The sequence below is a fragment of the Crinia signifera genome, chromosome 4 (assembly GCF_055691185.1).
Source record: "Crinia signifera chromosome 4, ASM5569118v1, whole genome shotgun sequence".
In the NCBI taxonomy this organism is placed as follows: domain Eukaryota; kingdom Metazoa; phylum Chordata; class Amphibia; order Anura; family Myobatrachidae; genus Crinia; species Crinia signifera.
The window spans coordinates 277,438,548-277,454,632 of NC_139220.1; the positions used below are offsets into that span (position 1 = coordinate 277,438,548).

At 46.0% G+C, this 16,085-nt stretch overlaps 1 protein-coding gene across 1 annotated transcript; it reads left to right on the plus strand.

The window, feature by feature from the left end:
* The first annotated feature begins 524 nt into the window (after positions 1 to 524).
* Positions 525 to 15,299, plus strand: LOC146072606 (uncharacterized). Its single transcript, XM_083179814.1, has 5 exons — positions 525 to 674; positions 1,660 to 1,797; positions 3,315 to 3,457; positions 10,480 to 10,753; positions 15,160 to 15,299. Exons 1-5 carry the CDS (start codon positions 527 to 529, stop codon positions 15,270 to 15,272), a joined length of 816 nt encoding a protein of 271 aa, XP_083035940.1. The 5' UTR covers positions 525 to 526; the 3' UTR covers positions 15,273 to 15,299.
* Positions 15,300 to 16,085: the final 786 nt, after the last annotated feature.

The window sequence follows — 16,085 nt, forward strand, 5'->3', positions numbered from 1 at the left end:
TGTGGTGTCCTGCTATAAGGCAGGGGGAAAAGCCTGTGATGTCCCAGGGGTGAGCAGGGGGGGATCAGCCTGTGATGTCCCAGGGGAGCAGCCTGTGGTGTCCCAGGGGGAGCAGCCTGCGGTGTCCTGCTATTAGGCAGTGGGAGCAGCCTGTTGTGTCCTGGTATTATTATACAGGGAAATGTACCAGTAGCTGCTGCATGTCCCACCCTAGGCTTATACTCGGGTCAATAAGTTTTCCCAGTTTTTTGTGGTAAAATTAGGTGCCTCGGCTTATATTCGGGTCGACTTATACTCGAGTATATACGGTACCTAATTTTTATATTATAAATACACAATTTTAATATTGTTTTCTATTTAATTTAATATTAATTACTCAGTTCACATTGTTACTTGGTGAACATAATGATAAACATACTGTAGGAACCGGATGGCAGCCATTTGCAAAAGTTGTTAAAGCTCATTGCTACTAAATATTATTGAACTGCTTACAGTTTGTGCACTTTTTTCTTGAAAACAGGATAATATGGACACTTCGCCAAAAAAGATCAGTTGTAGGAAACCTACAGAGGAGACCACACCGTCCATGTCCATTTTGGACTATTTGGACATTTCCAGAATCGATGTGGTGAAACAGAATTTACTGGACAAGTTAACGGAATTTGATCTTAATGGTAAGAAATATAATGATATGACAATAAGTAACATACAAGAATTGAAGGTTTGCAAAGATGTAGGGAAAACCACATGCAGAGTTTGGGGGCCGGTTGGTCTCCTGGGTCTGTGAAGCCATCAGGGAAGGCCAAGACCCTCAACCGACAGCCTCACAGGAGAACATTTGTCCCCCTCAGCAAAGCTGCAAATTTGACCTGGGCAGGCCCAGAACTAGATTAAGGTTTCAGGGGGCCTGGGGCACTTCAGACAAAATAAGACAAAGGGGGGCCCATAAAGACTAAATAAACGCACACAGCATACTCAGCCGGGCGGCGTCTCAGGCGCTCAGTAAGCTGTGATGTTCGCAGTTTACCGAGCCTGAATCAGACCTGAATAAGTATCTCTTAAGGGCCCTGCTTGATGGGGGCCATAAGAGTAGGGGGGTCCCAGGGTAAGTACCCCTGGCCCCCCCACCTAATCTGGCTCTGGGCATGAGGTGTAGAGGGCCCAGGAAACCATGTCCCCTGTCTGATGCATTGCCTTACTTGAACTCACGGTCAGGCTGGTGAACAAGCGGCTTGAATTAAATATTAACCTAAAGTTATAACTATTAATAAACCAAACGTTCTAAAAGATATCCTTCATAGTTATGACTGTGGACCCTAATTGTTATTTAAAAGTGTTATATAAAAATGTAAACTACACAAACCTTCTAACCAGGACAAGTCGTGAAGTTGCGCGTAGACACCAATACGCTTCTAGGCCTCATTTGTCTAGTACAGTCTATAAAATGATGGCTATTATACGATTGGTTGCTACGAGCAACTTCTCCAACTGTCCTCTTCAAAAGGTTTGCTACATCTCCCACACAGTAATGAGACAAGTAAACTGGTTCCAGAAGTTTTGACCATACTAAATAACTCTCACTGTTAATTTGTGTCTGTAATGATAATAATGACAATAATGATATCAATAAATATATAAATGTGCTTTTATATATTTCAGATTTCTTATACATTACTGATCACTTGGAGGCTGCCCTTCTGCCTGAGATAACTTCTATCCGAGATCGGAGAAAAAGAACATTTATTTTAAAACAGGACACCCTTTGGGCAAAACACCTAGTAGATGATGATGGAAAAGGTCAGTACAACTAGAAACAGAGCTGGGGGCATTACTAGATCTTTATGGGCCCCGCCGCCTTTGTCACTACAATGCCATGTGGGTATAGGAGAGAGCGGATTTAGCACCAGATGCACTAAGCTTCAAAAAGTTATAAAATTAAAAATGATAAACAACCAACCAATCAGCTCCTGCCTGACATTTTTCAAACACAGCCTGTGACATGGCAGGTAGGAGCTGAATGGCTGGCTGTTTATCACTCTCCATTTTATCACATTTTGAAGCTTAGTGCATCTGGCTTTGAGAGAGAAAGAAGGAGTCGCACGGAGAGAGAGAGAGAGAGAGTTATAAAGGGAGAGAGAAGAGAGAGAGGGTTTTCATGGAATTAGAGGGAACGAGAGAATGAGAGAGACAGCGTCAGGGAGCGAGAGAAGGGAGCAAGAGGGATAGACTGGTAGGGACAAAGGGCGGGATGTACTAACGGGAAAATGCGGTAAAACACCCGTTTTACCGCATTTTCCTATGTATCAATACCCGTCCGCCCCGTTTTCGCAAGGGAGGGTATCGCCACCCCCTGGGTGGCGATACCCTATAGAAGCCTATGGGCTTCTTTCGCCGCCCGCCGTCCGACGTCCGCGCGCCCCCCCCCCTCCCGTCCTCCTGTGATCATCTCCTCCCCCTGGTGTCACAGCCGGCAGGACATCCGGCTTCAGGGGGGAGGAGGAGACACAGGGGGATGCTGGCAGCCGCCGGGAGGTGACGGAGACCCCCGCAGCCCACATCACAGGTATCGCGGGGGTCTCCGTTAACGCAGCCCGATGCTGGCCGCATATGTTAGTACATATGCGGTAGCATCGCGGCGGCTGCCGTGCGAAGGGCGGAGATGTATGTTGATACATCCCGCCCAGAGAGACAGTAGGAGTGAGCAGAAGAGACACTAATTGATTATGTTCTCTTATGCAGACTTTATCTAGTTTTGAGGCTTCCGTTCTGCTTTCCTCTTAGCAGTTTTCATTACCGCCTCTATACAACATCCATGATCAATGTTTTGTCATTAAAATCAATATTTAGTCCTATTTTTCTATTTTTCCATTTAAAGTTTTGGTGCAATAAGCTTGCACTGTTTTCTCGGAGCAAGTTATGAAAGAGTAGAGCCCTAGGTGCATTTAACTTCAGGCCACAACCCGATTCAAAGTAGATATGTGCAGGTTCGGATTTACCCGGATCTCGAAACGGGATCTTATTGGCTATCCAGCTGTCAAATGATTTGGAGTCAAAACATGTGACAGCCTATAGCCAATAAGATCCTGTTTTGAGATCTGGGTAAATCCTGGTAAATCCGAACCTGCACATCTCTAATTCAAAGGTGGCCATGGGCCTGATTCAGACCTGTCCGCTAGGTTGTGTATACTTGTAGCCTGGAGAACAGGTAAGCACCGCCCTGCCGAATGCCATAGCAGGTATAGAATGTGTTTTAATCTCATTTCAGCTAAACACCAATATTAATTCTCTAATACACGGTATGTTTCACCCAACAGAAAAATTTGCTATTAAAATACACAGGACACCAATGAATCCAAAGACTCCAATGAAAATAATGACTTTTGTCACTTTGCAAGTACAAGACAAGGACCTTTATGTATCATGCACAACAGACGAATCCGGAAATCTGCAAGTGTTGGTGAGTTCTGTAAATTGCTCAAAAGCCCACGTGACAGGATAAAAACTATTTATTTACATAACAAAATCAAATTACCCGTGTAACCAGAGACATAAAAATATTTGACATAAAATAAAACAGTGGAGGGGTGAAAATCTGGACCTCAAATATGGGGAAAATATGGGGGAAAAAATAGTGGGGATCCCCTTGTTTTTTAAGTAACCAGCACCGGGCTCTTGGACTGGTCCTGGTTCTCAAAATACAGGGACAAAAAGACTGGGGATCCCAATACAGGGGTCCCCCTCCAGGCTTCACCCCTGGGCTGTGGGTGGCAAGCTGATTGTTTTAGTGTAAAAAAAAAAAAAGAATTTAAAAATACATTGGTTTTCACAGTAGAAGAAGAAGTCCCAGAAGGCCTCCCACGCAAGCTGGGACTTGGAAAACCACAAGTCCCAGCATGCGGGGCATTAATGGGCCTGCTTAGACTTGTAGTTCTACTGTGAAAACAATGTAAATAAAAAAAGACTCACAGACACAGAAAAGTCTAACTTTCATACCCACACTAACATACAGCACACATATACTTACCCTATTCATGAGCGGCTCCTCTCCCGGGCGGGAGTTATTCCCACTGACCTTCGTCATTGGGACTCAACTCAGAGCTTCCATGGAGACGCCTACAGCCAATCAGGCCTAAGCTGAGTGCGGTGCTTGGTCCAAAATACAGGGCAACCCCAGTCTTTTTTGTCCCCCCCGTATTTTTGGAACCAGGACCAGTCCAAGAACCTGGTGCTGGATTTTTATATATATATATGGGGATCCCCACTATCCCCCCCCCCCTCCCGTATTTGGGGAACCAGGACCAGCTCAATGAGCCTGGGGCAGGTTATGCTTGGGGGGAGGTTGGTTTGATTTTATGTTTGGTTCTGTCAAACACGCCATGCTGGGCCTGGTCTATTTATTTTGCGATTTTTGGTCATGTTTAGGATACGATTTGAAAAAATCCTATTACATACAGTATGAGAAAACAACTGGATGTGATTATGCATGAGTGATTTTTTTCAACATTCAAAACGTGAATTTTACGCAATTCACGCGTTACGACATTTGTCCTTTTTTGAAAATATGCGATTGCGATCGTTTTTCGCCTAAAAATCGCACATTACAAAAAACAGCATTTTACTATATTTGGCCCCAAGTGTGAATCGCACATAAAGAAAAGATATCAACATGTATATTGCAGTTATTGAATAACCAATGATGGAATTGGACTGTTGTTTTCAGAGCAGATGAATTCCAATTGGATCTCTATTATGCAGATCTGTAAATAAAGTCTTCCATCTTGAATGACCATAAGGTGCAATAGTTAGGGAGACCAAAGTAAAACAGAGACAGTGCAAATCAGCCTTTACAAAAGTATTTAATATGGATTGCACCTACAATAGAAGGAAGTAAAATAGCGTGGGAAACGTACCGGCAATGTAGATGTCATGCAGCCACAGCACTGGATGTAGCGGCTGTTCCAGGAAATAGTTTCACTGTTAGGCAGGCAATGGTCAAATCATGAAGCACTGTCCATGTCCACATCATTTTGGCTTAATAAATAGGCTGAAAGCTATAGAGCTGGAAGCTGAACACTGAATAGATTGCCGCCCCTGACATCCCTGCCTTTACCCTGTGGATACTGGGGACAACCTGGTGATTGCTACCTGGGGGGTGGAGCTGGCCGCAGAGCCCTACCAGGTCCCATTATCCTGAAGATTTCCTGCCCCAAGGACTGTGCCTTCCCTAAGGCGTGCTAACTCAGTCTCATAGACAGGGACTGCTACCTGCATTGGCCATAGGCTACTCATAGGAGCCTTTACATAAGCTGCACTGTTTTCTGCAGTTCAAATCACTAAATACCTTCCATGTATAGATAAGATAAGATATTTTTTGTCATTGTAAAACAACAAAGAAATTGTAACACAATGGATAACTCATGTGGATATCTCCTGGCCTGATCATACTGCATCTCTTCTTATTCTCCATTTCTGGCACTGGGGCTCCCCCCTGTGACCAGTGGAAGATACTTTGATTGACCTCAGGGTTCAAGGTTCAACACATGGAACCGTATCTCTGTTATATGTGAAGATATATCTCAGCGCTGAGCAGAGAGAGCTGCCTGATTGTGATGAGGGTTACCTGACCATAACCATGGCTACGCCGTGATGGGGAACCGTGATCCGTGACACCTCACTAATTCTGATTCTGTCCACCACCAACATGCACTAAACGGCGATCAACTAAAACTACAAAGGCTACCCCTGCCAGACCCACTAAATCCGCTGCCTTTCATACTCTCTTTGTTGCTTCTTCATCCTCTCAGACACCCCTCCTCAACCAACACCGTCTCCAATGGCCTCCGAGTGCTCAGAGCTCATGCACTACCGAGCCTCGATCTCTTTCTCTACCTTCCCAATCCCAAGCAGGGAACTCAGAGATCACAGAAATTTTGAATCACCTGCTTTCTCTCCCTACCAGAGAGGATTTGCTAAACTTAGAAAATAGGTTACAGGATACTATTCAAAATCGTGTGGAAGCCATTCAAGCAGACCTCAACCAAGTCAGAGACCGAGTGGTAGCCTTAGAAGAACGTGGGGATTTGACCGACACCAAGCTTTCAGAGATCGAGATGACACTTCAACGGCAGACACGAATGATGGCGGATATGCAGCGGAGGCTTGATGATTTGGACAACAGGGGGTGCCGTAACAATCTCAGGATCAGGGGCGTACTAGAAGATGTCCCACAGGACGGTATAATCAACGCGCTCACAAAAATCTTCAATGAGCTCTTGGAAGCGGACCCGAATGACTTGATCAAGTTTGACCGAGCTCATAGAGCTCTGCGACCTAAGGGAATGCCCTCGGAACATCCTAGAGACATTATATGTCGCCTTCACTATTTCACTGTTAAGGAGAAGAATTTACAATGGGCACGACAGGCCGCTGAGATCCAATTTAATGGCACATGATGCAAGTTTTCCAAGACCTCTCGTGGCATACCCTTCAACAGCGACGTATGCTACGACCTCGCACTGAGGAGCTCCGTAAAAAGTGTATCAAGTTTCGATGGGGATTTCCCCTCAGCATCCAAGTCATACACGAGGGGTGTCTCTTTGTGTTAACAGTCCATTAGATGTCCATCCAGCTTTCTGTGCCACCCTGAAGCTGCCATCCCTATACCTACCTAATTGGCTCAATCCCTTTGATCCCCCATCCTCATCAGCCATGCCATCATCACGCCGAGAAAGCGGCCAGAAGAGCCACTCGACTGACCGTAGAAGGCGAAAGGCCCTGTCGGGTGATGCCGATGCAATTACTTAATCTGAGACTAAGTACCGTTTAGGTCTTGCTTCTTGCTGTGCTCTCCCTAAGTAGACTCCCTAGGTAACGTAGATGTTTTTGTTGTTTTTCTTTCTGTATAAAGATTCGTGTGGCCATTGCTTTCTAGGTAAGCTGATTATTTAATAACCGGTAAAAGTATAGTTGTATAAGGTTACCTATTGCTGGCTATACTGTTTCAGAGTCTGCCCAGTCCCAAGAGATATATTCATTTGACTATACCCTCTAATTACAATGAGACTTAAATACTGTCTCTGTTCTTTTCATAATCTCATTTTTACCAAAATGTTAATTCCCATGCTTCGCGGGCCGTTTTATTCCTATATTTGGATAAGAATATCAATAGTTGAGTTAATCCCTTTGATGGTAGGGAAAGTAAACTGGTGTCGCGGTTTGCCTTTACCCCATACTCCTCCCTATTCTGCTGTAAATATGTTGACCATGGTGCCTTTTGGTGATCCATGGCTCCATTATGTGCATACATTTGCTGTTAGTTTAAGATATGTATTTGCTTTTATCTCTGTGTCTCCTCAGAAGTTTTTTTCATTATCTCTTTTTTCGGTCTCTTCCTATCTTTTTCCCTTTCTCTCTTCCTTCTTGGGGGGGGGGTCTGCGGGCCCTTTTAAGTTCAAGACTTGTGTGACTGTAACTCTAAAATGGCTGACAAGGTTATTTTCAAATAATGTCAGGGGTCTTAATATACCCGAAAAACGATCCCGCCTATTTCACACATTACATGTTGACAGGGTGGATGTTCCATTCCTACAAGAAGCCCACTTCAAACAGGGGACTGCACCACGCTTATCCTCCAGATATTATCCAATGGGTTATTTTAACAACTGCTTGAGTACCAGGGCTAGATGGGTTGGCATCCTATTCTCCAACCAATTAAACTTTCCAACATCCAAGAGATCCCTATAGGTGATGGCAGAGGCATTCTCGTGAAGGCAACAATAGCTTCCCAACGATACACCTTTGTCAATCTATACTTACCCAACCAAGGCCAGACTTGATTCCTCCACTCAGCCCTAGAAACTATTGAGTCACATATTGAGGGAGTGCTGGTAGTGGGTGGGGACTTTAATTGGGCTCTGGAACCTGTTTTAGACACATCTGCAGGGGCATTCCCCGCTTCTCTCAGAGAGGCACGGCGATTTCAGTCAATTTTACATGATTTTCAGTTAATAGATACATGGAGACTGCTACATCCAGCAGAGAGGGACTACACGTTTTATTCCCCTCCCCACAATACTTATTCTCGTATAGATTATTTCTGTGTGAACCACTCCCATTTAGAGCTTCTGAAGGTGGCCAGATTACAGGCTCTGATCATGCTCCCATCAACTTAACCTTACGTATACGACACCCCCCACCTCGGGTCTGGCATTGGAGGTTCAATGAGCAACTCCTCATGGACTCCTACTGTAAATCCCAGCTTATGAGATTTATAGATGAATACATTGCCTCTAATGTGAATCCATATGTCTCCCCCCTCTGGGTGTGGGAAGCCCACAAATGTGTGATTAGAGGCCACTGCATTCCGCTGGGAGCTTTCCTTAAAAAACATAGAACAGAATGTAAAGATGCTTTGTTATCCAAGATAAGACTTCTGGAATTGACACACAAAGATAATAGAGACCCTGGTACACTTGTACAGTTGCAGACTGCTAGAACCGCACTCAACACCCTGTTAGATGATGGAGTTAAGAGAGCATACAGGCGCTGCAGACACACTCATTACAGATGGGGAGGCAAGCCGGGTAAGACACTGGCGAGAGCCCTCAGAGCACAGAGATCTCTGACATATATCGAACAAATGAAAGACTCTTCTGGGGCCCTGTGTTCAACCGACACAGAAATTGCAGAAATTTTCTCTAGATACTATTCCGAATTATATAACCTCACGTAGAAGCGTTCGGACTCGGCTCGAGTAGATCAGGTCCCAGCGATTCACCAATTTCTAGAGTCTATAGACTTCCCAATTCTCCCTGAGGCAGTGACATCGACTTTGGAAGCCCCTTTTACAGAAGCTGAATTAGTGGGAGCTATTATGTCCTCTCCCAATGGGAAGGAGATTTGCGGGGCCGCTTCACCAGGAGAAAGTGGTGAAGCGAAACTGGCCTCATAAGGAACGTTAGACACTTGTTAATAAATCTACCCCTCAGAACCTTAGCGGTAAATGTATTGTATAATAGTTCTCCTTAATTATAAAAAATTGAGATGACCTCTTAAAAGGTATTTCCAGGTGGGATGCAATAAAAGTAGTGTGGCATGACTGGCCAATGGTCGGGATCCTGATGGTCAGTATACCGACAACGGAACCCTGGCCGCCTTTACTCCGACAGGGGTGGTGGTACAAAAAAGCCCCTTACGGGCTCAGTGGACCCTCACAAGGGAGAATAGCTCCTTTTGGTTGGTATCCCGACTGTCGGGCAGTTGAACAGTCAGGAGTTGGGTCTCGGTACACTGACCGTCATGATCCCGACTGTCAGCGAGTCATCTGGTACCCCAATAAAAAGTGGGAACTTGTTCTAGTGCTTTGATGTACAGTATAGTACATACTGTACAAGGGCAAACGCAGGAGCAAAGCACGGAGATGGACACTTAGGTGACCCAGTATATGCCGGGTCAGTGAAGTATTATAGATAGACCAAATTTATAAAAATAATAATAATAATTATATATACACACACACACACACACACACATAATTATATATATATATAAAACAGCAGTGTAGACCCCTGGGCATAGCAATGTATTGGGGCCCCTACCAATCCTCCAGCGGTAGGGGTGGGGGAATCTTTGATGTCCCGCGGGTGGTAGGGGGTACTATATCAACCGCTCAGCATGTAGGGCCTGGATCAGTAATTTCCACTAATTACCCCTTTACTGTACAGATGGTGGGAGATGGGGTGGGAGATGAGGTGGGAGAAGGGGGCATTGGGCTGAATGAAGGGGCCCCGATACATAACTTCCAGGGTTGTACAGGATGTTTTATATGCAGAGGAGGGGTGTATAGTGGAGTGGACTTATTATTCATAATTTTCTGGTGGGAGGACAGCTTGCTTGACTGCAGATATCTCCAGTTCCCAGATATAGATTTCTTAGATTTTAATGGAAATAAAACTAGAGAATCCCACCTACCAAATGGTATTGGGGACTAGGGGATCAGAGTTCAGGAGGCAGAGCAATCTGCCAAAAAGTATATAAAACTACATACCAGGTGTGTGGAGCTGGAGCAGTTACCAGCTGCTTGAAGGCTGATATCTCTGTTTCTGAGCACAGTAAAGACAAACTACTAGTGTCCATCAAAGGGGGAGAGTCCCAGCTTTTGGAATATATCCTCAGCAAAACTCCAAGTCAGACAGAACCTGAAATATCTGACTGGGAACAGCAATTAACAGGCTTGGATGGGGACCACTGCTTTGAAGTCATATATCTCCGGTTCCCAATGGCCAATTTTTTTAATTCTCGTACCCATGGAAAGAGGGGACCCTCAGCTTTCAGCCTAGAGTCCATAGACTCCTTGGGGGGTTTCTGGGTACTCAGAAACCCCCCCTGCGTGCGCTACTGACTGTTATTATTACTTTGCATTTTTTATTCTATTAAGTGTATTTAGCAAATACTTACATATTCTTTGTTATTCTTACTTAGTCCCCTGGAGAGAAGACTCCTGACCTTGGAGACCCTGAAACAGGACACTTCTTTTTCTTTATTGAGGAAACTGTCAAGGACCATTACTCATTTGAGTCTTCTACAAACCGAAACTGGTTCATTAGCACTACCCAAGATTCGGACGGTCCTGTAACCTTACAGCCCAAAACGGAGGAGAATACATACATTATGGACTTTAAATGCGATAACAAAATCATTTTCCCAACCAAGACCAGGTTAAAACTTAATCTGACTGTGGCCCAAAAAGCAAACAGTAAGTTGGCAGCATGTAAATTATGTCATTATTCCAAATGATTATTAGGTACTTGTGTATTATCACGGCGCCCGATTTCATCTAAATCGCATACGATTTCGCATACGATATCGCATACGATTTATCGGCGGATTTGCAGCCGATTTTTGGCCGATTTGATCTGCTATGTGATTTTGCTTCCGATTTGCGTCCCATTTTTTGCCGATTTTCGGCCATTTCCTGCCGATTTGCATGTTATTCCATCCTTGCACACCCCCAGGTACTATGTAATGGTATGCGATGTGATTTTCAGGAAAATGCCCCTGATTGTACTATTAAATATTGCATAGCATTGCATGCCAGCAAGTGGCATGCGATGCGATTTGCAATGTTAAATGCACCCCCATTGTTAACGCCACCCCCACTATCAAAGCCAACCCGAAGCGGGGCACGCTGTGCTCGCCACGCTTCGGGCTCAGTGGCTCGCTGTGCTCGCCACACTATCTAAAATCAACTCCACGCCGACGTTGGATAGTGGGGGTATAAAAAGGTCGGAGGACGCGTACCGCCGCCCCTCGCGGGCTCGCTGCGCTCGCCATGCTTCGGGTTGACGTTGATAGTGGGGATGGCGTTAACAATGGCGGTGCATTTAACATTGTAAGCACCCATCAGGGTGATTGTCCAATTACAAATCGTCCGGAAATCGGCCGCAAAATCGCATCCGATTTTCGGCCGATTTCGTGGGCGCCGTGATAATACACAAGTACCGATTAGTATTTCTGATTAGCTTTCCTTATTGTTGTGGCAATGTTGGGTCGGATATGATAGAAATAGTAGCAATGGAATGTGTTGGTCTGGGCTGGGACTGACAATCTTGCCAGAGATCAGTGCTGCAACCAAGGGGCTACTACTGGGACTACATTCCAGGGCCAGGACAGAAAATGGGCCCAGGACTGGAGCCTGTCATAAATCATTTCTCTTGAAGCAATGTAGAGGTTGAGGCTTGCAGCCAGCTCTTACCAGGCATGCAGGGGTTTTGAGAAGGGGAAAGGGGCCTTGCTTATTTTGCCAGTCCCGAGACCCAAAATTTCTGGCGGCTGCCCTGCCAGAGGTGCTGGTATCCGTTCGTCGGGAGAGCGGGCAGCACTGACCTGTTCGCTAAGCTGTGAGTGATGCAGCCTAGCAAAGGTCTGGATCAGGCTCTTAATTAGAGGTTAATTAGTCACTGACTCTTTCCAAAATGATTGTAAACCACTTTTAATATTCATTCAAAATACATATTCACATTTGAGTACCAAAACCTTGAGTTACATACTGTATATCCAATACAACATAAAAAATGACATATGTCAGACGTGTAACAAGATCGTATCCATATATTCAGTTATTATCAAATACAAACATGATGGGATTTATTACTGAGATGGGAGCGCTATTTCAGATAGGATGTTGCTATGGGCAACCAATTAGATTCTATTATCTTCTAAATAAATAAGACGTATATTCCTATTGGTTGCCCATACAGGATATGGTCAGTTGGTCGACCTAAAGATGGTTGACAGTCATTAGGTCGACACCACTAAGTCAACATACTGCAAGGTGGACATGGGTCTGGGTCGACATGGGACAAGGTCGACAGGTCATTAGGTCGACACACTAATTAGGTCGATATTCAGGTAACAAAATGTGCAAAACCCCATGTCGACCTTTTGACTGCCGACTTAGACCATGTCGACCTAATGCTTGTGTTGAACTAATAACCTGTGGACCTTGTCCTATGTTGACCTAGACCCATGTCGACCTTGCAGTATGTGGTGGTGACTTAATGACTGTTGACCATCTTTAGGTCGACCATATGATCCATACTCGCCCATACCATAACAACCTTTGGTACTTGTGTATTATCACGGTGTATTATCATCGATGTCCATCGAACTGCAGCGCATCGGCATGCGATGATATCAGATGCGATTTTTAATTGTACAAGCACACTGATGGGTGCTTACAATGTTAAATGCACCCCCATTGTCAACGCCACCCCCATTATCAGCGCCAACCCGAAGTGTGGCGAGCATAGCGAGCCCGTGTGGGGCGGCGGTACGCATCCTCCGACCTTTTCATACCCCCACTATCCACGTTGGCATGGAGTTGATTTTAGATAGTGTGGCGAGCGCAGCGAGCCACCGAGCCCGAAGCGTGGCGAGTGCAGCGAGCCCCGCAAGGGGACGCGGATTACTTTACATGTCTTCCGCGTCCCCTCGCCATGCTTCGGGCTCGGTGGCTCGCTGCGCTCGCCACACTATCTAGAGACGACTCCACGCCGACGTGGATAGTGGGGGTATGAAAAGGTCGGAGGACGCGTACCGCCGCCCCTCGCGGGCTCGATGCGATGCGATATTTAATTGTACATTCCGCCTTTTTCATGCGGAAATCGCATACCATCGCATACCCTATTTAGTGGTATGCGATGCGATGGGCGCCGTGATAATACACAAGTTCCACAACCTTTCTGCAATAGAGTTTCCATCTTAGTAAATAAAACCCTATATGTACCGGATAGATCAGGCTTGGTTCCTGCTGCTATCCTGCAGGCAGCAATGGCATATTTATAATGGGTGCAATGTGCGCAGTGCACATGGGCCCCTGCGTCTCTCGATGAAGGCAGCAGCGCTGCCGGATTCAATGAAAAAATTGCTATGTTTTTGGAGTTCTGCGCATGTGCAATAGAGTCTGAGCCCTCTAGGAGCTGGTCAGGAGAGAGGAGGGGGCCTGAATGGAGGAGGCTGCACAAGGGCCTCCTCCTGTCTTAAAGTGCCTCTGGTGGGCAGCAATGGAGCAACTGTGGAGGTGATACTGCATTTGGCAGCATGGCCCTCGCTAACTACATGCAAGGCTGGCAGAGAATGTTACTGAAACCCATGGAGGTACACATCCTTATCACCATAGTGGGTAAGCCAGGGCCAGATTTGTCACTAGGCCCATAAGGCACAGGCCTAGGGGTGGCACCTATTACAGGCAGCAGCTGTCAGTCTGGGTTACTGACATAAGCAAATCTAAGAGGTGGTCTGGGGATGCACAGAACCACCCATTAGACCGACGATCAGCGAGTTTGGCCAGGATTCAGGAAGGATTGATAATGGGGCTGCACCTGTCGATAACCCCACTTTGCTGCTCTTTGCAGCGTCATGGACTGACCCAGTCACTGTGTTTTGCCCCAAATCAAAATGGCTATGATAGGGCTGCTGCGCATGCAAAGCTGCACGCAGCTCCTCCCATGGTCCTTTGCGGAGCCTGAGTGACGGCTCCCTCCTTCCACCTCTGCTCTCAGACAAGCAGCAGCCACACGCTGGGGGAGATTGCAAGGCATGAGCCCTACACTCTGAGGTGCCGGCAGCTTTGGTGGCACACAAAAATAGTAAGTCTGCCCCCCTGGCCAAAAAATGTTCTGCCTAGGGTCGGCCTGACCCCTAAATCCGCCCCTGGGGTTGATGTATTAACCAGCGTTATGTACATATGCTGTTCTTAACGCTGGTTAACTGGGGGGGATTAGGTTTTTTTAATGTATGAACAGCACTAGGGACAGCCCGCCGAGTAATGCCCGGCACGGCTGTCACCTTCAATCCTTCCAGCTGTTTATGGCTCAGTCATGTATGACCAGCCTCCTAGGCATACATTGCCCATTAGCCAACCCGGGGCTAACATTTTCCTATCCCCACTGCAGGGACAACGCTATTGCTGGGCTGCACATGAGATCTTGCGATAACAGCGAGATCTTGCGCATGCTCAGTGAGGCGGCTGGGGAGAGGGGAATTTTTTTTTTTTTTTAAATGCAAATGCACAGCACTGCAGGGGCGCCAATAAGGAGAGCTGTGGATGCTGGACATAACGGCTCTCCTTATTGGCTCCTGGGGGTTAATACATTCGTCTGTTACAGGTGCCCGCTTCTCCTCGTTATGAAGGAGAAGTGGGACCCATTATTTTTAAAACGTAAAGCCAACAATATTACATCTGCCCTAATGTGCTCAATATGTCGGTTAGTCCGCCAGATCGGACAACATTTTGCCTAGTGTGTGCCCAGCACAAGTTTCTTCCCCCATTCCTAGTACACACATCCAATCAGTATTGTATTCATATTCTCCATGCTGATTACTAAGGGCGTAACTACCATACTGTAGGTGCAAGGGGCGCAGCTTCTATGGGGCCCAGGGCTGCAGAGGGCCCATATTTGCTGTTTAAGTAATATGTTTTACATATATTTATCACCATCAGTTGCTAAATAGGGGACCCTTACAAACTTTTGCTTTGGGGCCTATGAATATCTGGTTACGCCCCTGCTGGTTACCTGTAGATTCCTGTGTCATCTGAGTCCCAACCATTGCTGCTCAGACAGATAATGACATTTCTTCCTCTTTTCTCCCTTCCTCCAGTAACAAATATGTGGAAAAAACTAACACACAAGAATAATGTCCATGAAATCTCCGAATTAGAAGATATTGCCACGCCTGTAAATGCTTGGACTTCAACAGCAGAAACTTCATGAACGTGAAAGGGATTAAAGCAAAATTATCATAAAAGGTCAGTTCATTAAATTAGCATATCCACATGCAGGGGCTGGCTGGCAACTTTTTGCCTGGGGGCCCCCCCCCCTATCGGTCTCATTAAATCCTACCTGCATATATCCCTGATTGCCCAGTACTGACCATCTTGATCCCAACTGCGTAACCTGCACTCATTACTCCATCCATAGTTCTCTCTAACTTCCAATCCTTTATCTATAACACTGAGGCCATCTCAGCACACATTGCCCTCATAGCCTCACTGACTCATTGACCCTCCTGAAGCATTCATTCTCCTTTCCCCTCTCTCACTGACCCCATCACAGCTCACATGCTGTCCCTCACAGTATACACTGAGTCTGACCCCCTCACCCACCGGTTCACAGCAGCCCTCCTCCCCCCTTTTATGGTCCACCTCAGAGAATTCCCAATTTCCTTCAAATTTAACATCACAATTCCTGAAGACGGGCTATGCCCGAAACACTGTAAACACCATACAGTAAAAAAAACTTTTACACGTACCTGGAGTGACGCTCATCTTTGTGAAGGATATACATGTACTGGGTTCACCCCCAGTAACCAGCGGGCACCCAGGCCAAGTAACACCAGGGGAGCAGGAGCCAGTATATAGTGCCGGACCTTTCTGCAAATATATATATATCTTATATATTTGGCTACATCTGTCAATCATCTGTGTCTCTAACGGTGGGCGGGGTCAGACACCACCCAGCCTTATAGATATAGACACACGCAAAATCGTAGCCAAATATATAAGAGAGAACCCTGCACGCCACACA

What these genes read in the sequence shown, in the direction of transcription:
- LOC146072606 (XM_083179814.1), top strand. Translation starts at nt 527, where the DNA reads ATGGACACTTCGCCAAAAAAGATCAGTTGTAGGAAACCTACAGAGGAG. An exon ending in AACGGAATTTGATCTTAATG is followed by an intron (nt 675 to 1,659) that starts GTAAGAAATATA and finishes TATATATTTCAG; the next exon opens with ATTTCTTATACATTACTGAT. An exon ending in TGTGGCCCAAAAAGCAAACA is followed by an intron (nt 10,754 to 15,159) that starts GTAAGTTGGCAG and finishes CCCTTCCTCCAG; the next exon opens with TAACAAATATGTGGAAAAAA.